General features: G+C 43.8%; 1 protein-coding gene across 1 annotated transcript in view; it reads left to right on the top strand.

Moving 5' to 3' along the window:
* LOC137374289 (cytoplasmic tyrosine-protein kinase BMX-like) overlaps positions 1-22,561 on the top strand; it is a 170,834-nt gene that overhangs the window by 39,487 nt on the left and 108,786 nt on the right. Inside the window, exons 7-9 of the mRNA XM_068040099.1 lie at positions 2,324-2,386; positions 7,220-7,282; positions 12,516-12,570. Coding sequence (XP_067896200.1) covers positions 2,324-2,386; positions 7,220-7,282; positions 12,516-12,570 — 181 coding nt within the window. The remainder of the gene's footprint in view (positions 1-2,323; positions 2,387-7,219; positions 7,283-12,515; positions 12,571-22,561) is intronic.

Genomic DNA, 22,561 nt, shown 5'->3' with positions numbered 1-22,561 from the left:
CAGGTTGATAGATAAAGTCTTTTGTAACCACTGGCTCTAAATTATCATTCCATTTCCCAGATAACCTATGATCACAGCATAGGAACAGAAGGAGGCCATTCAGCCCCTCGAGACTGTCCCACCATTCGTTTGGATCATGGCTGATCTGTACCTCAGCTCCATTTTCTCGCTTTGCTCCTTTTCTTGATACCCGTACCCAACAAAAATCTATCGAATTCAGACTTAAAAGCTCCAGATGCCCCCCAGAGCCACAGCATTTTGGGGAAGAGAGTTCCAGATTTCTGCTACCTTTACGTGTGAAAGTATTTCCTGATTTTACACCTTTACAATTGTCTTGTTCTAATTTTGAACATCATGCCCCTTCGTTCTTGATTCCTCATCGGAGGAAACTGTTTCACTCCATCTACCCTATCAAGACCTTTTACCATTATTAACACCTCCATTAGATCGGAGGATTAGGTTAGAGGAAATAACGGATGCTCTGAGGATCATCTTTAAATACTCACTAGATACAGGAGAGGTACCAGACGATTGGAGGCCTGCGAACGTTATACCATTGTTTAAAAAGGGTGCGAGGGATAGGCCAAATAGTTATAGGACAGTCAGTCTGACCTCGGTGGTGGGTAAATTGTTAGAATCTATTCTGAGGGACAGGATAAACTGCCACTTAGAAAGGCACGGATTAATCAGGGATAGTCAGCATGGATTTGTTAAGGGAAGGTCATGTCTTACTAACTTAATTGAATTTTTTGAGGAAGTAACAAGAAGGATTGATGAGGGTAGTGCAGTGGATGTGGTCGACATGGATTTTAGTAAGGCATTTGACAAGGTCCTACATGGCAGACTGGCCAGTAAAATGAAAGCCCATGGGATACAGGGGAATGTGGGAAGTTTGATTCAAAATAGGCTCAGTGTACAGGAAACAAAGGATAGTGGTCGACAGATGTTTTTGTGAATGGAAAGTGGTTTCAGTGGCGATTCACAGGGCTCAGTGTTGGGTGCTTTGATGTTTGTGATATATATTAATGATTTGGACTTAAATGTGGGAGGCATGATTGGGAAATTTGCAGGTGACACAAAAATTGGCCGTATAGTTGATAGTGAAGAGGATAGCTGTAGAATCCAGAATGATATCAATGGTTTGGCTGAGTGGGTGGAAAAGTGGCAAATGGAATACAATCAGATAAGTGTGAGGTAATGCATTTGGGGAGGGCAAGTAAAGTGAGGGAATACACAATAAACAGGAGGATATTGAGAGGGGTAGAAGAAGTGAGAGACATTGCAGTGCATGTCCACAGGCCCCTGAAGGTAGCAGGACAGGTAGATAGAGTGGTGAAGAAGGCATATGGAATGCTTTCCTTTATTGGCCGAGGTATTGAATACAAAAGCAGGGATGTAATGTTGGAACTGTATAAAACACTGGTTAAACCACAGCTGGAGTATTGCGTACAGTTCTGGTCACCACATTACAGAAAGGACATAATTGCTCTGGAGAGAGTACAGAGGAGATTTACAAGAATGTTGCCAGGGCTTGAAAGTTACAGCTATGAGGAAAAATTGGATCAGCTAGGGTTGTTTTCCTTAGAACAGAGGAGGCTGAGGGGTGATTTAATTGAGGTCTACAAAATTATGAAGGGCCTCGATAGAGTAGACAGGAAGGACCTGTTTCCCCGAGTGGAGAGGTCAATTACCAGGGGGCACAGAGTTAAGGTGATTGGTAGAAGGATTAGAGCGGACATGAGGAAAAACATTTTCACCCAGAGGGTGGTGGGTGTCTGAAATTCGCTGCCAGGAATGGTGGTGGAGGCAGAAACCCTCGATTCTTTTAAAAGTTACCTGGAGCTGCACCTGAAGTGTTGTAACCTGCAAGACTATAGACCAGGTGCTGGAACGTGGGATTAGATTGGGCGGCTAGTTTTTTCAGCTGGTACTGACATGACAGGCTGAATGGCCTCCTTCTGTGCCATCATTTTTCTATGGTTCTTAACCTTCTAAACTCAAGAGAATACCGTACAAGTTTATGCAACCTGTTCTCATAATTTAATTCTCTAAACCCACAAACTATTAACAAGTCAGCACAGTGATGCATTTGAAGATTGTCATCTGACATTTCAGATTAAGGCACATTTATTGGAGAGTAAATGATCTGGCTGTGCTATTGTGCTCGATGCTAACGCTGTCAAAAGGGTGTCAGAAGTGGAAAACTGGTCTGTTCTCTGGTACTGGGATCCGTTAGCTCAAGGGACGATGAATTCACTGAAAGAATGCAAGAAAATTTTAAAAAGGCCTTTTGTTGAAATGAATGATATCTTCTGGCCCATAGGAGAGAAGGGTATGCTCCCAGCAATTACCTGACAGGGACCAACGGGAAGCCTGAACAATACAGGTATGTTGGTCTAATATATCACTTTGAAGGTTGCATCAGTAATATTTATAATGTGTATGTTTATTATAAATTATTGCATCATTCTCCATTGTTTAAAATGAGTCTGACTGAAGACACATGGGATTATGAGGTCAGTGGTGAAGGAACAGTATTCAACTCACTGGCAGCTTCCTACAGAGTTTCCGCAGGATTTTGAGTGGAGACTTGTCCTAATGAAATATCTGATCTGGGTGCTGCCTGGTAGCAGGAACTGGCTCTGGAGTGTAATTCTCAAAGGCAGGAGGCAAAAGAACAACAAAGAACAAAGAACAGTACAGCACAGGAACAGGCCATTCGGCCCTCCAAGCCTGCGCCGATCTTGATGCCTGCCTAAACTAACACCTTCTGCACTTCCGGGGACCGTATCCCTCTATTCCCTTCCTATTCATGTATTTGTCAAGATGCCTCTTAAACGTCGCTATCGCATCTGCTTCCACCACCTCCCCTGGCAGCAAGTTCCAGGCACTCACCACCCTCTGTGTAAAGAACTTGCCTCACACATCCCCTCTAAACTTTGCCCCTCTCACCTTAAACATATGTCCCCTAGTAACTGACTCTTCCACCCTGGGAAAAAGCTTCTGACTATCCACTCTGTCCATGCCGCTCATAACTTTGTAAACCTCTGTCATGTCACCCCCTCCACCTCCGTCGTTCCAGTGAAAACAATCTGAGCTTATCCAACCTCTCCTCATAGCTAATGCCCTCCAGACCAGGCAACATCCTGGTAAACCTCTTCTGTACCCTCTCCAAAGCCTCCACGTCCTTCTGGTAGTGTGGCGACCAGAATTGCACGCAATATTCTAAGTGTGGCCTAACTAAAGTTCTGTACAGCTGCAACATGACTTGCCAATTTTTATACTCTATGCCCCGACCGATGAAGGCAAGCAGGCCGTATGCCTTCTTGACTACCTTATCCACCTGCGTTGCCACTTTCAGTGACCTGTGGACCTGTACGCCCAGATCTCTCTGCCTGTCAATACTCCTAAGGGTTCTGCCATTTACTGTATACCTCCCACCTGCATTAGACCTTCCAAAATGCATTACCTCACATTTGTCCGGATTAAACTCCATCTGCCATTTCTCCGCCCAAGTCTCCAACCAATCTATATCCTGCTGTATCCTCTGACAATCCTCATCACTGTCCGCAACTCCACCAACCTTTGTGTCGTCCGCAAACTTACTAATCAGACCAGCTACATTTTCCTCCAAATCATTTATATATACTACAAATAGCAAAGGTCCCAGAACTGATCCCTGCGGAATACCACTAGTCACATCCCTCCATTCAGAAAAGCATCCTTCCACTGCTACCCTCTGTCTTCTATGACAGAGCCAGCCTTGACTGGGCTTGCCATTGGAGAGCTAAATGGAGGAGGCAGGAGGGCAGAGGACCATCAGCCTCAAGGTTCAAACAAGTGTCTAAAAGCTCACTCATCAGATAATTAATCCACTCTTCTCAAGTGATGGCAACTTGGTGCCACCACATAGGCACCTCAGTTTGGCTTTCCCTTTTGTTTCAAGACATTCTATCAGCTGCAACCATAAATAATCGCTCCCCACTGTGTTTCTGACAGTTGTGCACAAACATGCCCCAGACCATTTCCTCTTCCTAATCTAACCTTTGAAAATTTATTTCTGTCCCTCTCCAGCACGTTAACAAGCTCTTCAATGAGCTTAACAGTCAGTTAATTGGAGGTGTGCAGTTTGTTGGGTCCCTCACCCAAGCCCTCCCTTTGAACTTTGCAGCGCCCCAGAAAGGCTTCGGAGGATTGACATGCCATCCGAGGGCACTATTTTCGAAGTGCATCCGCCCCCGACCTAACCCTACGGGCAATTGAAAATCCAGCCCCACATCTCCAGAACATTAGTCTGGGCCTCTGGATTACTGGTTCCTACCATTCTCCTTTTATGGTATTTTGACAGTTACCCTTAAACCTGCTGATGGTATTTTGTACAGAGTTAAGGGTCCACTCACCACAAATGAATTTGTCTACTTTTGCTATCATTAAATCATTAACTGCAGTGGCCGTCTCGTAGCTGCTTTTTAAACATATTGCTTTGAAGATAGCTGCAGTTACAGTTCCCCCAGATAAATGTTATTTGTTCGGGGAACAGTTTTCATTGTATATCAGTTGAGGGTTTTATTGTATTCGGGTCGTGGGTATTAATTGGGGATTCACCTATGCTCATATGTATAAGAGTAGGCTGAATGAGGCGTTTTTGCTTTGGAGGTGTATGATATGTAGTGTGTGTCCCTGTAAATAAAAGCTTGTAAATGTATAAAGACACAATTCCAGGTCTAAATCTTTTAATAACAAGTGATTATCAATTAACTAAAGGTAATGAGTGCCACCCCCTCCCCCACTTCTTAAAGAGACACACATTAATAAACCAGCATAAACAGAAAATGTAAACGAAACGTCACACCAGATAGCTGTTGCTAAGCCAGACAGCTTTCTACTCTTTTATATTTAACCAATGACAGGTGTTTATCAATTAATTGAGGTAATCGTGCCCCCTTCTTAAAGGGGAACCACTAATAAATTGAAACAAGAGGATTGGTACCAAGGGGATGGTTTCTACCGTTTTTATGTAAACCGATCTGAGGTTTTTAGTAATTAAGAGGTAATAAATACCCCTTCTGAAAATTCTCCATTAATATACTTTAACCAAAAAAAGCAAAACTTTAAAGGAAATTGAGCTAATCAGATTAAAGTGACATTCCCAGAGGTGATGATGTACTCCAGTCCCCCCAGTGCCCACTAGTCATGGAAGGCCTAAAGCGTACTGGCGGACACTGCGTGCTCCCTCTCCAGGGACACCCAGGCATGGACATGGACACGGATTAGAGACAGGCAGTCGGGTCAACGGACCCCCTTGACCCTCTGCTGCCTGGACTGGTTGATGGCCACCTTGGCCAGGCCCAGGAGCCGTCCCACGAAGAGGTCCTCCAATCTTCCAGCTCCCCTCCGCACCAGGTGATCAAGGATCAGGAGCGTGGGACTGAAATGCAGCCAGAAATTGAGGAGCAGTCCCTTCAAATAGCGGAAGAGGGGTTGCAACCTCTCACGCTCTGTATCTGGTTCCTGCATGGATTCCTCCAGGCCACAGAGTTACAGGCGGCCTGGGAGTCTGTGAAACAGCTTAAATATTTATTGCACGGGGCTACCCTGTGCAACACCCTCCATGCCAAATCCCTGACACAAAAAAGGGAGGACTCCTGCATAGAGAGCACTCTGCCAGTGACCTCCTCCCACCCTCCTCCAGATGCCCATGGCGTGGAGACTCCAGTTCTATCCTTTGTCGCCTGGGTATCCAAGTTCTAAGACAAAGGACTGTGCTCTTCTATTTTTGGCCATAATAAAGCTAAGTCCAGAAATTATTATTGGAGACATTAGCTGGTGCACACCTAACACCTATATAAAACAATGAACAGAGAAAAACCACACATTCATACTAACAACACCGACTAATCAGCTGTAACTCTGTACAGTAGCTGCTTGGCAGAGACTGAACATCTAACTGTATTATTGGTGATTCTGTTCATGACCCATCTACTCTCTTTTGCAATGTACTTGAATTGTCTCAGGACATTGGAGGGATTTTGACCAGGTTACTATTTCTCTCAGACACTGCTCTGCTCAGGCTTGTGCTACAGACTCTGACTGCCATCCATACATACATACAAACATATGAACTAGGAGCAGAGTAGGCTATTTGGCCCCTCAAGCCTGCTCTGCCATTCTATAAGATCAGATCTGTTTGTGGACACAACTCCACTTTCCTGCCTACCCCAGATACCCTTTGACTCCCTTGTTTGTCAACAATCTGTCTACCTCTGCCTTAAAAACATTTAATGACCCTGCCTCCACCGCTCTCCAGGGAAGAGAGTTCCACAGAGTCATGATGCACTGAGAGTAAAATATTTCTCCTCATCTCTGTCTTAAATAGGAGACCCCTTATTTTTAAACTGTGCCCCCTATTTTTAGTCTCTCCCATAAGGGGAAACATCCTTTAAAAAACCATCCTGCCAGGTCCCCTCAAGATCTTATATGTTTCAATAAGGTCACCTCTCATTCTACTAAACTCCAAAGGATACAGACCCAACCCGTCCAACCTTTCTTCATAAGATAACCCTCTCATCCCAGTGGATACCGGAGAAAAAAACATGTTGATAATTAATGAAGTCATTAAGATGAAATGCAGGATTGCAGTAGAAAACCTTCTCAGGCATGGCAAAATTAGTCTGGTGGTGTTCAGCTCTGCAGATAGAGTGTGGTAGTGTGAGTGGGGAGGCATTGAGTTAAACCAGCCATGCCTAATGCTAATTAATGGTGAGCCAATTTTTGCCTTTAATAAGGAGGGTAGATAAATTAAGTGTTTAAAATTAATTATTTTGAGAATCAGGCAGAGCAAAACTATAAAATTCAAGTGGAAAAATAAAAATAGAGCAAAATGAAAACAGGAAAGTAAAAATGAATTGGGTAATAAAGACAGCAAGGTGAACAGAACTGAGGTGCTTTTATGTTTCATATTTTTTAACAGATTGAAACTTATAGTTATTCCTAACTTTGTTACCAAAAACTCATTTTTGAACAGCTGGCCCAGGAAAGCTGACATTTCTGATGAAAGGTCACAGACCTGAAACGTTAGCTCTGCTTCTCTCTCCACAGATGCTGCCAGACCTGCTGAGTATTTCCAGCACTTGCTGTTTTTATACCTGGAACTAATATTGTTCTAATTGTAATCAATTCAATGTGACTGTTTATTGCTTTTTGCTTCTTTTTTTTTTAGGAAAACAGCCAGCAATAAATCCATCGATCCAACAAAGCAGTCAGATAAACTGGAGGACTATGTGTAAGTTAAACTGAACTTATTGCACATGATTCTTCAAACTGTGCAATGGATTCAGAGTCTGTGAAATTTGACCCCGTAGCCCCCATAGCTTTGGAGTCAATGGTGCTGTTTTGGAGGTTCTGGTGGTTTTTACTAGTTGAACTGGTGTTTTTTACCAGTTGAACTGGTGTTTTTTACCAGTTGAACTGGTGGTTTTTAACAGTTGAATTGGTGGTTTTTACCAGTTGAACTGGTGGTTTTTACCAGTTGAATTGGTGTTTTTTACCAGTTGAATTGATGGTTTTTAACAGTTGAATTGGTGGTTTTTAACAGTTGAATTGGTGGTTTTTACCAGTTGAACTGGAGGTTTTTACCAGTTGAACCGGTGGTTTTTACCAGTTGAATTGGTGGTATTTACCAGCTGGACTGGTCCCAGCAGACCAGTTGAATATCACCAAGAAATGCTGGAATCTGGCAGCATCTGTGGAAAGAGAAGCAGAGTTAACGTTTCGGGTCAGTGACCCTTCATCGGAACTCCGATGAAGGGTCACTGACCCGAAACGTTAACTCTGCTTCTCTTTCCACAGATGCTGCCAGATCTGCTGAGTGATTCCAGCATTTCTTGTTTTTATTTCAGATTTCCAGCATCCGCAGTATTTTGCTTTTATTATACAGTTGAATATCACAGCTGGCAGCTTGAACTGTTGATATATATAAACCACGATGTGAAGACTATTATCCATTATGTTCATTCAGTGTACAGCAATCAGTGTACAGTATTATGGTGCTCATTCAGTGTAGTATGGGCATAATATATCAAATTTAGCAGAATTTGTATTCTCCATTTGTCCAGACGAAACACTCTGAGAATAAGAGTTTGAGTAAACTGAACAAATTTTAGTGTGAAAACACAAATAAAACAGAAATACACATCTCCACAAATTGAAACTTATTGACCTTTTGGCTTCTTATTTTGATCCTGGATCTTCTCAGTTACTGTTGAACCTCACAAGCTCTTTTGAGACAGCCTCCTCACTCAGCCCCTTCGTGTGCAGGTGATGGTTGAAACATGCTGCAAAGAGATAAAAGTGAAAACGTTAAGCAATGACTCATTGAGCCCTTTAAACTCAAAATGTAGTAGAAAAGGGACATCCATGATGTAATTCAAAAATAGTTCAGAAACATGGAACATCTACTGCAGAAAGTTGCAATTTAAAAAGTGTTTGTAAGTTGTTTTAATTTGACAGCTAAGCTTCCTCGGCGAGGGGTGGGGGGGCAGGGTTTCACCTGGGGAAATATACCAACAGCATTTATGAACTTATATTCTATGCCTCGGATAATAAAGGCAAGTATCCCATATGCCTTCCTAATCACCTTATTTACCTGTGCTGCTGCCTTCAGTGATCTATGGACAAGTCCACCAAGGTCCCTCTGACTCTCTGTACTTCCTAGGGTCCTACCATCCATTGTATATTCCCTTGCCTTGTTAGTCCTCCCAAAATGCATCACCTCACACTTCTCAGGATTAAATTCCATTTGCCACTGCTCTGCCCATCTTACCAGCCCATCTATATCGTCCTGTAATCTAAGGCTTTCCTCCTCACTATTTATGACACCACCAAGTTTCATGTCATCTGCGAAATTACTGATCACACCTCCTATATTCACGTCTAAATCATTAATGTACATTACAAACAGCAAGGGTCCCATCACCGATCCCGACCATACACCACTGGTCACAGACTTCCAATCGCAAAAACAACCCTCGACCATCACCCTCTGCCTCCTGCCACTAAGCCAATTTTGGATCCAATTTGCCAAATTGCCTTGGTTCCCATGGGCTCTTACCTTCTTAACCAATCTCCCATGCGGGACCTTATCAAAAGTCTTACTGAAGTCCATGTAGACTACATCAATTGCCTTACCCTCATCTACACAGTTAGTCACCTCCTCGAAAAATTCAATCAAGTTTGTTAGACATGATCTCCCCATGACAAAGCCATGCTGACTATCCTTGATTAATCTCTGCCTCTCCTGTCCCTCATAATTTTTTCCAATAGTTTCCCTACCACTGATGTTCAACTCACTGGCCTGTAATTACCTGGTTTATCCCTGCTCCCCTTCTTGAATAATGGTATCATATTTTCTGTCTCCAGTCCTCTGGCACCTCTCCTGTGGCCAGAGAGGATTTGAAAATTTGTGTCAGAGCCCCTGCTATCTCGTCCCTTGCCTCACATAACAGCCTGGGATGCATCTCATCTGGGCCTGAGGATTTATCCATTTTTAAGCACTGTAAAACCGTTAATACCTCCTCCCTTTCAATGCTAATATGTTCAAATATATCACAATCCCCTTCCCTGATCTCTACACCTACATGGTCTTTCTCCATAATGAATACAAATGAAAAGTAATCACTTAAAACCTCACCTACATCCTCTGGTTCCACACACAAATTGCCACTTTGGTCCCTAATGGACCCCACTCTTTCCCTGGTTATCCTCTTGCCCTTAATATACTTATAAAATGCCTTGGGATATTCCTTTATCTTGCCCACCACTGTTTTCTCATGACTCCTCTTCGCTCTCCTAATTACTTTTTTAAGTACCCCCTACTCTTTCTATACTTCTCTAGGGCCACAGCTGTTTTCAGCGCTCCGAATCTGCCATAAGCCTCCTTTTTTTCCCTTATCCAATCCTCTATATCCCTTGATATCCAGGGTTCCCTGGACTGGTTGATCCTACCCTTCACCTTAATGGGTACATGTTGGCTCTGAACTCTTACTATTTCCTTTTTGAATGACTCCCACTAGTCTGATGAAAACTTTCCTACAAGTAGCAGCTCCCAGTCCACTCTGACCAGATCCTGTTTTATCATATTGAAATCGGCCTTCCCCCAATTCAGTACCTTTATTTCTGGTCCATATTTGTCCATTTTCATAACTACCTTAAATCTTACAGAGTTAAATGCTCCCCCACTGACACTTCTACCACTTGTCCAGCTTCATTCCCTAGGATTAGGTCCAGTACTGCCCCTTCTCTTGTAGGACTTTCTACATGTTGGCTCAAAAATCTCTCCTGTATGCATTTTAAGAATTCCGCCCCCTTTAAGCTTTTTACACTCAGACTATCCCAGTTAATATTGGGGAAGTTGAAATCCCCTACTGTTATTACCCTATTATTTTTACACCTCTCTGAGATTTGCGTACATATCTGCTCCTCTATCTCTCCCTGACTGTTTGGATGCCTGTCGTACACTCCCAGCAAAGTGATTGCCCCCTTTTTGTTTTTAAGTTCTACACATATTGTCTCATTTGAGGAACCTTCTAAGATATCATCCCTCCTTACTGCAGTAATTGACTCCTTGATTAACAGTGCAATGATTCTATACCCTGGAATATTGAGCTGCCAGTCCTGCCCTTCCCTCAACCATGTCTCTGTGATAGCAATAATATCATAATCCTGTGTGTTAATCAACGCCCTCAATTCATCTGCCTTACTAGTAAGACTCCTTGCGTTAAAATAAATGCAATCCAGTCTTGCATTATTCGCTTGTGCCTAAACAGGTCTATATTTGCTCTGCCTACCAGACTGACTTAGTTTCTCTTCTATATTTGGCTGTGCATCACCCTTTACTGCACCTCCACTCTGTATCCCATCCCCCTGCCAAATTAGTTTTAAACCCCCCCAACATCACTAGCAAACCTCCCAGCAAGGATGTTGGTCCCGTTCCGGTTCAGGTGCAACCCGTCCAACTTGTACAGGTCCCACCTTCGCCGGAAACAGACCCAATGATCCAGGAAACTAAAGCCCTCCCTCCTGCGCCACCTCCTCAGCCACTCATCTGCTCTATCCTCCTACTCCTATACTCACTAGCACGTGGCACCGGGAGTAATCCAGAGATTACAACCTTTGAGCTCCTGCTTTTTAACCTGCTACCTAGCTCCCTAAATTCTTGTTGCAGGACTGCAAAACCAACCCTGCACCTCCACATCCACCCCCACCCCCCACCCCCCACAGTGGCCACTGCTCCTGGCTCTCTGATTGGCAGCTCTTGGAGGCGGTCCAGACTTTATAGGGACAGGGATCCAACCTCATAAAAGTTTGACAGAAAAGTCTGGAGGATTGCTCCGAGTGTGTTGGGAGGTGGGGGGAGGGGCAGGAGGTGGTTGCAAGGCAGAGGTGGGGTTCCACTTCCTTTTTGGCTCAACACCAGGAGCCCGCATCCAGCACAAAATCCGGCCCTATATTTATCACTCGTCCTCTTCTATATACGGAGCTGACACTCTTATCAGCAGAGCTAATTGTAAGATTTGATAAGATTGAGGTGTTTTATGCCTCCTTCTAAAGTGGGAAGAGACTTGGCAGCTCAAAGCTTGTTGTAAATTAACTTTATTGAGATAAAGGTAAGGCCAAGTTTATTAAGTTTTCAGATAAACTATTAGTCACAAACTCAGGCACAATCTAACACAGATTATACTACCTGTATCAGAAACTAAACAGTAGAGCACACTATTAGTTCCTTTTGCAGCTTTGGGGTCCTCAAGCTTTTCGTTCGGTGTCTCTCTCTCTCTCTTTCTCTTCCTCTCCCTCTTAGTTTCTCTTTTCTCTTGTTGTTTGAAAATTCTCTGCTATACAATGTCAAAGACAAGATTTCTTTTATCCTGGCAGTTTTCCAATTAACCCTCCCTTCTCCCAATCAGTGATTAGTCTTTTAATAAAGGATGCCTTTCTTAACCAACCAAGGATCATTTTGTGATGGTTGCTAACCTTTTGGATTGGTGTATGTAATATCCTTTTGTGTTGACTACTTTATCTCAATGCTTTTGCACTCTGAAGTTTCAATCTGATTACGAGACAAATCTACACATAAACTGTTTTCACTGTCTACTCTCAAGGTCTCACCCTTTTACTGCAGTTAAGCATTTTAAAACTTGACATAATCTCCCAGAATCCTTCTACTTTGACATCTTGTCTATACAGTGCCTTATTTCCTAAGTTTCCCCACTTTGCCATACTACAAAGAAGGGTTCTAATAAAGCTAAATGTTAGTTTATGACAGTAAGTTAGTTGTTAGTTTATAATAGCTGGATTTTAACAATTAGTGCTCTGGTTAGTAACTTTTTAGTAACCTTATAATCTTATAAATAATAATCTTAAATAATAAGACTAACCTTGGAACAGATGGAAAGATTTTCTGGTACAATCCTGCACTTTATTCGGTTCATTATTACTGACATGTTTATTTCTGCTTTCAGTTGGTATGCGGGAACTTTAGCACGAACCAAAGCTGAGCAGCTTCTCCAGCAAATGGTAATCCAGTTCAAACTGTTCAACCACTTTATTGTTTGTTCATGCATAATTAATGTGTACAAAAGTACACAATAATTTCATGTAAAACTAACCTATGCTGCACTCAAAAAAAAAAATTAGGAGCTAAGATCATCTCACTTCTTTCTTTCCTCTTCACAATTGCTTTGTTCTCATTGATTCACTTAGATACTATTGGTATTTCTTTCAGAGATCTGGCACAGGCATGATTTACTAAATAGCCTCCTTTTAAACTGTAATATTCTATGATTCTATTACTGAAACCATCTATCTATTTTACCCTCTATCTGGTTAGCCCCAGATAGAATATTGTGTCCAATTCTGTCCGCCACAGTTTAGGAAGGATGTCAAGGTCTTGGAGAGGGTGCAGTAAAGATTTACTAGAATGGCAGCAGGGGGAAGAGTCTTCAGTTATATGGACAGATTAGAGAAGCTGAGATTATTCTCTTTAGAGCGGAAAACGTTAAGAAATTCAAATGAAGTGTTCAAATTCATGAACGATTTATAAGGAGAAACTGTTTCCGGTGGCAGAAGGTTCGGTAACCAGAGGGCACAGATTTAAAGGAATTGGTAAAAGTACCAGAGGTGACAAGTGGAAACTTTCTTTTACCGAGCCAGTTATTGTGACGTGGACTGTACTGTCTGAAAGGTGGAAACAGATTCAATCATAAATTTCAAAAAGCAGTTGGATAAATATTTGAAGGGGAAATTTTTTCAGTGCGATGGGGAAAGAGCAGGGGACTGGGAGTAATGGGATAGCCCTTTCAAAGAGCTGGAACAGGCACAACCAGCTGAATGGCCTCCTTCATTGCTGTATTTTTTTCCATTCATTCATGGGATGTGGGCGGCACTGGCCAGGCCAGCATTTATTGCCCATCCTTAATTGCCCTTGAGAAGGTGGTGGTGAGCTGCCATCTTGAACCACTGCAGGCCAGATGGGGTAGGTACACCCACAGTGCTGTTAGGAAGGGAGTTCCAGAATTTTGACCCAGCGACAGTGAAAGAACGGCAATATAGTTCCAAGTCGGGATGGTGTGTGACTTGGACGGGAACTTGCAGGTGGTGATGTTCCCATGCATTTGCTGACCTTGTCCTTCTAGTTGGTAGAGGTCGCGGATTTGGAAGGTGCTGTCTAAGCAGCCTTGCTGCATTGCTGCAGTGCATCTTGTAGATGGTACACACTGCTGCCACTGTGTGTCAGTGGTGGAGGGAGTGAATGTTTGTAGATGGGGGGGCCAATCAAGCGGCTGCTTTGTCCTCGATGGTTTCGAGCTTCTTGAGTGTTGTTGGAGCTGCACCCATCCAGGTAAGTGGAGAGTATTCCATCACACTCCTGACTTGTGCCTTGTAGATGGTGGACAGGCTTTGGGGAGTCAGGAGGTGAGTTACTCGCCTCAGGATTCCTAGCCTCTGACCTGCTCTTGTAGCCATGGTATTTACTTGCCACTTATCAGCCCAAGCCTAAATAATGTCCAGGTATTGCTGCATTTCTACACGGACTGCTTCAGTATCTGAGGAGTCACGAATGGTGCTGAACATTGTGTAATCATCAGCGAACATCCCGACTTCTGACCTTATGATTGAAGGAAGGTCATTGATGAAGCAACTGAAGATGGTTGGGCCTCGGACACTACCCTGGGGAACTCCTGCAGTGATGTCCTGGAGCTGAGATTGACCTCCAACAACCAGAACCATCTTCCTTTGCGCTAGGTATGACTCCAGCCAGCGGAGGGTTTTCCCCCTGATTGCCAATGACCTCAGTTTTTCTAGTGCTCCTTGATGCCATACTCGGTCAAATGCTGCCTTGATGTCAAGGGCAGTCACTCTCACCTCACCTCTTGAGTTCAGCCCTTTTGTCTATGTTTGAACCAAGGCTGTAATGAGGTCAGGAGCTGAGTGGCCCTGGTGGAACCCAAACTGAGCGTCACTGAGCAGGTTATTGCTAAGCAAGTGCCGCTTGATGGCACTGTTGATGACACCTTCTGTTAATTTACTGATAGTTGAGAGCAGACTGATGGGGCGGTCATTGGTTGGGTTTGTCTTGTCCTGCTTTTTGTGTACAGGACATACCTGGGCAATTTTCCACATTGCAGGGTAGATGCCAGTGTTGTAGCTGTACTGGAACAGCTTGACTAGGGGCGTGGCAAGTTCTGGAGCACAGGTCTTCAGTACCATTGCCGGAATATTGTCAGGGCCCATAGCCTTTGCAGTATCCAGTACCTTCAGTCGTTTCTTGATATCACGCGGAGTGAATCGAATTGGCTGAAGTCTGGCATCTGTGATGCTGGGGACTTCAGGAGGAGGCCGAGATGGATCATCAATTCGGCACTTCTGGCTGAAGATTGTTGCAAATGCTTCAGCCTTATCTTTCACACTGATGTGCTGGGCTCCCCCATCATTGAGGATGGGGATATTTGTGGAGCCACCTCCTCCAGTCAGTTGTTTAATTGTCCACCACCATTCACGGCTGGATGTGGCAGGACTGCAGAGCTTTGATCTGATCTGTTGGTTATGGGATCGCTTAGCTCTGTCTATTGCATGCTGCTCATGCAGTTTGGCACGCAGATAGTCCTGTGTTGTAGCTTCATCAGATTGACACCTCATTTTGAGGTATGCCTGGTGCTGCTCCTGGCATGCCCTCCTGCACTCTTCATTGAACCAGGGTTGGTCTCCTGGCTCGGTGGTAATGGTAGAGTGGGGGATATGCCGGGCCATGAGGTTACAGATTGTGGTTGAGTACAATCCTGCTGCTGCTGATGGCCCACAGCGCCTCATGGAGGCCCAGTTTTGCATTGCTAGATCTGTTCGAAATCTATCCCATTTAGCACGGTGATAGTGCCACACAACACGATGGAGGGTATCCTCAATGTGAAGGCGGTACTTTGCCTCGACAACGACTGTCCGGTGGTCACTCCTACCAATACTATCATGGACAGATGCATCTGCGGCAGGCAGATTGGTGAGGACGAGGTCAAGTATGTTTTACCCTCTTGTTGGTTCCCTCACCATCTGCCGCATACCTAGTCTAGCGGATATGTCCTTTAGGACTCGGCCAGCTTGATCAGTAGTAGTACTACCGAGCCACTCTTGGTGATGGACATTGAAGTCCCCAACCCAGCGTACATTCTGTGCCCTTGCCACCCTCAGTGCTTCCTCCAAGTGGTGTTCAACATGGAGGAGTACTGACTCATCAGCTGAGGGAGGGCAGTAGGTTTCCTTGTCCATGTTTGATCTGGTACCATGAGACCTCATGGGGTCCAGAGTCGCTGTTGAGGACTCCCGGGGCAACTCCCTCCCTACTGTATACTACTGTGCCACCACCTCTGGTGGGTCAGGTGATGGCAGTGTCTGGGACATTGTCTATTAGGTATGATTCCATGAGTATGATTATGTCAGGCTGTTGCTTGACTAGTCTGTGGGACAGCTCTCCCAACTTTGGAACAAGCCCCCAGATGTTAGTAAGGAGGACTTTGCAAGGTCAACAGGGCTGGGTTTGCCGTTGTTGTTTCCAATGCCTAGGTCGATGCCGGGTGATCTGTCCAGTTTCATTCCTTTTTATTGACTTCATCGCGGTTAGATACAACTGAGTGGCTTGCTAGGCCATTTCAGAGGGCATGTAAGAGTCAACCACATTGCTGTGGGTCTGGAGTCACATGTAGGCCAGACCAGGTAAGGACAGCAGATTTCCTTCCCTAAAGGACATTAGTGAACCAGATGGGTTTTTACAACAATCGACAATGGTTTCATGGCCATCATTAGACTAGCTTTAAATTGCAGATTTATTAATTGAATTCAAATTCCACCTTCTGCTGTGGTGGGATTTGAACCCATGTCCCCAGAGAAATACCCTGGGTCTCTGGGTTACTATTCCAGTGGCAATACTACTACGCCACCGGCTCCCCTTCTATGATTCAATGTATCACCGGGGTTAAGCATTTGTGGCTTTGAAGACCAAAAGCATTTTAAGGCAGACACCTTTGTCCCACTCCACACTTGTTCTCTTCATCAGTCCCAGCCCTGCTTCCACTGCTAACTGTAAACTCTGCTGATTTTTTGATATCAAATAAATAAAAATGCATGTCATTTGGGGAAAATATCTGCTTATATCCAAAGAGAACCCACCGTATGACAAGTACCTTTGGATCTCTGTTCATTTGCAGTTGGTATGGCTATTGTTAATTAGAAATGCATATTGCAGACTGGAATTATAGTTGGGTTTTACCAAGACAACTGTGTCTGATGAGGAGTTACAGCACCTCCGATTTGTAACTGTATTGACACAACTTAATCAGGCATTCCACACTTCTTGGCCGTCACAATTTGGACACTCAGGCCTCGATATTAACCCGCTCGATAGGCAGGAGAGGGTTGAAGGTTGGGGGCTGGGGTGTGGTTTAAAAATGTTTTTAAAAAGTGGAACAAATTCCCAACACACTGTCTACACATCCATTGCTATTTTACGACCACACCTACACACGTCTCACTCTGTTGGGTTACACCCACAACTAACTGGTCATGTGTGATGCGACATCTCTGGCGATCTTCACTTACAGCTCTCAAGGTGGTCTGTTCTATCGGTCATCCCGCAAGATTCCCCTTTTTTTCCCAAAGACAAAAATACAATATACAATGATATTGTCATTTGAGCTAACTATGCATGATTTCAACAAAACGTTATTTACAGGTTAGTAAGTTTAACACTCTCTAAAATGTACAGGAGGTTTGCTTATCCGTCCCAATCTTGTTATTGTAAACCTAATCCCAGAGTTGAGCTCGTCTTAATGACCCCTCTGAGACTCTGGCGACTCGGAGCTCTGCTTAGCATGTTCTTCCTCTGTGCCTGTAGCCGCTGTACGTTCATCTTTGTCTTTGAACATGTCCGCAATGCCACAAGGTTGTCACATGTCGTGTTGTCATACAGATTTCTTAGTTGACTTTGGTTCCATCTGATAATTGCACCATTGAGTGTCTGGACCTCGTACAATCTTGGCTGGTCACATATATCCCAGCAATCTCTGCAGGATACCAAGTTCCCAATGCATGATTGAGCACTCTGACCTTCTGTCCTACTCGCAATTGAGCTCATTCTTGTCCTGCTTGCCTGTCATACGATGCCTTCATCTTCCCCTGTTTGGACAGAAGTATAACATTTACAGTGGAAAACTTAAAGAGATGAAGACTGGGCAGGGTAGTTCTTCCCTGCTTCCAAACATGAACTCTGCAGATGATGAAAGCCCATGTCCGATGGAGTAGTTCGGAGGTGCAGCATTGCAACTTTGAGATCTTGTCCTGTCTGCCTACACTTTAAAATTAGTGATTGGATGGTGCGTACCATGTGTTCAGCCATGCCATTGGACTTTGGATAATGTGGTGACAATGTCACATGATGGACTCCCCACGTGCCACACGTCTTTCTACATATTTCAGCCCATTATTGGAGATAATTTCTTCTGGCATGCCAAATAGGCTGAACAGAGCACTGACCGTATCAGTAACCATTGCACTTGACATATCTCTTAGCTGCCTGATGATCAGTAACTTGGTGAAGTAATCCATAACAAGGAGGAAATCATCACCTTGAATGTGAAATAAATCTGTGCTGATCTTCCCCCAGGGATGTGAAGGTGTTTCCCGTGGGATCAAATGTTCCTTATGTTGATTTGGCTGACAACTCTGACATGCCCCACAGGATTTCACCATCGTCTCAGCATCACTGTTGATTCCTGGCCAGTAGACCGTCTCTCTGGCAAGGCATCTGTATGTTCTATTCCTAAATGTCCTTGATGCAGTTGGTTTAGAATATCAGAATGCAGAGCTTCGAATATCAGGACTAGTTTCCCTTTGAATATCACCTCTTATGATACACTGAGCTGGTCTCGATGCAGCGAGAAACAGTGTAGATGTTCAGTCACTCCCTGTATGGTGTCAGGCCATTCTTCCACAACCTCCAGCCAAATTATTGCCAAGCAGCAAGTCTATGCCGGCCACAGTTAGACGAGGGGCAATTCCTTCAGTAACTGGCCCAGAAACCAGGTCGCACTGCAAGTGGACCTAATACAGGGGTACATACATCTATCCTCCTTCAATTGCTTTTACCAGAACCTTTGCTTTTAGCGAGCTCTCTGGTGGGATGGTCATTCCTATACCCAGCATAAAGGATTGATTGTCCCCAGTGTCTCGAAGCAGGACAGTGAGTTTACTTGCCTCACTAGAAGGGTATGGAGACACCATTCCTTTTAAAACAAAATCCTGATAGCCTGCAGGAACTTTCTCTACTTTTCCTGTACCTACAGCAGTATTCTTTGTAGCATTCTTTCCCACAGCTAGGGCCACAGTCAGATCTGCTGGGGCATCCTTTCTTTGTTAACCTTGTGCACCCCTACAAGACTAATGGGTTTTTCCTTTAACTTCCAGCAGTCAGCTTTGATATGCCCTGTTTTGCTGCAATGGGAACACACTGGTCTGTGGTATACATTCCGGCCCTCTGCATTTCTTTCCTTACTGATGGAGGGCTTCTTGTGTGCTCACCTTTTGTTTCTCAGTTGCTAACACTCTATCTTTTATCACTTTTACACTTTGTGCCCTTTCCAAACCTCTGGGAATTGTCATTAAAGGCTTTTCCCTGAATAAAAGGTTTATGTATGAGATCAAAGTCATCTGCCATGGCAGTAGCTGCTCTCACTCTGTGAATTCTTTGTTCTTCTCTGTGAGTTCTTCTACTACTTGGAATGATATTTGCTATTTTTAAACTCTCCAGCAACATCACTTCTCTCAAATTTTCATATGAGGGTCTTAGCTTGAGAGACTGTATCCAGCAATCAAAAGCCATATGTTTAGCTCTTTTGAATTTACTGTAAGTCTGTGTGGATCTTTTCCAAGTGTGTTGCAATTTCTGTCTATATGCTTCTGGTACCAGTTCTTATGCATTTAGAATTGCAGTTTTAGTTTGTTCGTAATCAAAGGAACTTTCTTCTGGTAACAAGGAAAAAGTTTCACAAGCCCTACCCGTGAACTCGCCTTGTAGGAGGAAAGTCCAGCATTCTTTTGGCCATTTTAGCCCGGTAGCTATTTTCTCAAATGAGATAAAATATGACTCGGCCTCTTCCTCATTAAATTTTGGCATCCGTCTTGAGTGTCTCAGCACATCAAAGCTTTGCTCTGCATTGGGTATAAGGTTTGAGTGACTGGTAGCATTTTCATTTCAGGTTTGCATTCCCTGTAACTCATAAGAGGTTAGTGTGCAAAATTAAAGCACATGGGATTGAGGGTAATACACTGGCATGGATTGAGAACTGGTTGACAGACAAGAAACAGAGAGTAGGAATAAATGGTCTTTTTCCGGGTGGCAGGCAGTGACTGGTGGGGTACTGCAGGGATCAGTGCTTGGGCCCCAGCTATTCACAATTATATATTAATGACATGGGTGAAGGAACTAAATGTAACATTTCCAAGTTTGCAGATGACACAAAGCTGGGCAAAATGTGAGCTGTGAGGAGGATGCAAAGAGGCTTCAATGTGATTTGGACAAGTTGGGCAAATGCATGGCAGATACAGTATAACATGGATAAGTGTAAGGTTATCCACTTTGGTTGTAAAAACTGAAAGGCAGATTATTATCTGAATGGTGATAGGTTGGGAAAGGGGGAGGTGTCATGAGACCTGGGTGTCCTTGTACACCAGTCGCTGAATGCAAGCATTCAGGTGCAGCAAGCTGTCAGGAAGGCAAATGGTATGTTGGCCTTCATTGCAAGAGGATTTGAGTACAGGAGAAAGGATATCTTACTGCAGTTATACAGGACCTTGGTGAGACCACATCTGGAGTATTGCGTGCAGTTTATGTCTCCTTATCTGAGGAAGGATGTTCTTGCCATGGAGGGAGTGCAAAGAAGATTTACTCGGCTGATTCCTGGGATGGCAGGATTGACATATGAGGAGAGATTGGGTCGACTGGGCCTATATTCACTAGAGTTTAGAAGAATGAGAGGGGATCTCATAGAAACCAATAAAATTGTAACAGGACTAGACAGGCAGGGAGGATGTTCCCGATGGCTGGGGAGTCAAGAACCAGGGGTCACAGTCTCAGGATACGGGGTATACCATTTAGAACAGAGATGAGGAGAAATTTCTTCACTCAGAGGGTGGCGAACCTGTGGAATTCTCTACCGCGGAAGGCAGTGGAGCCAAGTCATTAAATATATTCAAGAAGGAGATAGATATATTAATGCCAAAAGGATCAAGGGATTATGGGGAGAAAGTGGGAACAGGGTACTGAATTAGACGATCAGCCATGATCTTTTTGAATGGTGGAGCAGGGCCGAAGGGCTGAATGGCCTACTCCTGCTTCTACTTTCTATGTTTATTTTCTATGTTTCAACCCTCTGCAGTTGAATTTCATCTCATTTCAACTGAAATTCTCTTTCATTGTTTTATTTTGTAACTGAAACTTTCTTTCCCCTTTTTTCCACTTTTTCCTTCTGAAACTGTATTTCTTTCCTTTTCATCTGCAGCTGGATTCTACCTGAATGATTTTTTTTTCAGTCTCTGGTTCCATGCTATCCTCATCTAGTTCGGAGGTAAGTTCAAAATGGTTGGCTAGACTTTTCACCAGTTCAGGTTTCTTTGCTTTTTGTCTGAAAGTGATTTCCACCTTTGTAACTAAGCTTTTTAAATGTTCAACACTTACTTTGTTTAACTTATCATGGGATATCTCTCCCTGCTGTACAAACTCCTTAGTGTGGCCATCTCTTTTGTTTCTAGCACCATAGAGAGAAAAAACAGAAGAATAAAAGAAAACCTGTTTGTTTATTTTTCCACATTTTTAGAGGTCAATTTTCCTCCCATTTCCCAAATCTCTCATTGGTCTGGTGTTTTAGTTCCTGGCTTCAAGCCCCCAATTTGTTAAGACCACATGGTGAGAGGTGGCGGTTCCCACTGTTCAACTCCCCACCTGACTGCAGCGTGTATTTGTATTAACTTTTAGCCCCTTTGTGTTTTATTTTTCAAATAAACAGACAGCGACAGGTTTTCTTGTAGGTTTTAAAAAACAGAAAGTCAATTGTTTATTGATCCTTTATCCCGAAATTGTTGCAACCACATCCACTTACACATTCGCTCGCGTGCATGCGTGTGCATGTGTGCACACCCACACGCACACGCTTGCGCGCGTGATGAGGCAAATAGAGATGGGAGAAAGGAAGGTGGCTTTTAGTGGAAATCAATTTCTCAATGGATGCAGGCCTGAGATGATTGTAGATTTTTCTCTTGATTGAAAGTTCAATTGAAGATGGTGGGTCACTTCTAGCTCTCACTGCTGTATAATGCAGATGTAGGATTCTGCAGCAGGGCACGTGCTTTGTCTGGCTTGGCCAGAACACAAACTGTTGCAGAGAGGCTTCAGGGCGATTTGGACAAGTTGAGTGAGTGGGTTAATGCATGGCAGATGTATTATAATGTGGATAAATGTGAGGTTATCCACTTTGGTAACAAAAACAGGAAGGCAGATTATTATCTGAATGGCTATAAACTGAGAGGGGGGAATATGCAGCGAGACCTGGGTGTTCTCATAAACCAATCACTGAAGGTAAGCATGCAGTTCCAACAGGCAGTAAAAAAGGCAAATGGTATGTTGGCCTTCATAGTGAGAGGATTCGAGTACAGCAACAGGGATGTTTTGCTGCAATTATACAGGGCCTTGGTGAGGCCACACCTGGAATATTGTGGGCAGTTTTGGTCTCCTTATCTGAGGAAGGATGTTCTTGTTATAGAGGGAGTGCAGCGAAGGTTTACCAGACTGATTCTTGGGATGGTGGGACTGACGAATGAGGAGAGATTGAGTCGGTTAGGATTATATTCACTGTAGTTCAGAAGAGTGAGGGGGGATCTCATAGAAACCTATAAAATTCTAACAGGACTTGACAGGGTAGATGCAGGAAGGCTGTTCCCGATGGTGGGAGAGTCCAGAACCAGCGGTCAT

Source organism: Heterodontus francisci, chromosome 10 (assembly GCF_036365525.1).
Source record: "Heterodontus francisci isolate sHetFra1 chromosome 10, sHetFra1.hap1, whole genome shotgun sequence".
NCBI lineage: Eukaryota > Metazoa > Chordata > Chondrichthyes > Heterodontiformes > Heterodontidae > Heterodontus > Heterodontus francisci.
Note: the sequence above shows the minus strand (reverse complement) of the source record. Positions and strands in the feature narration are given on the sequence as shown.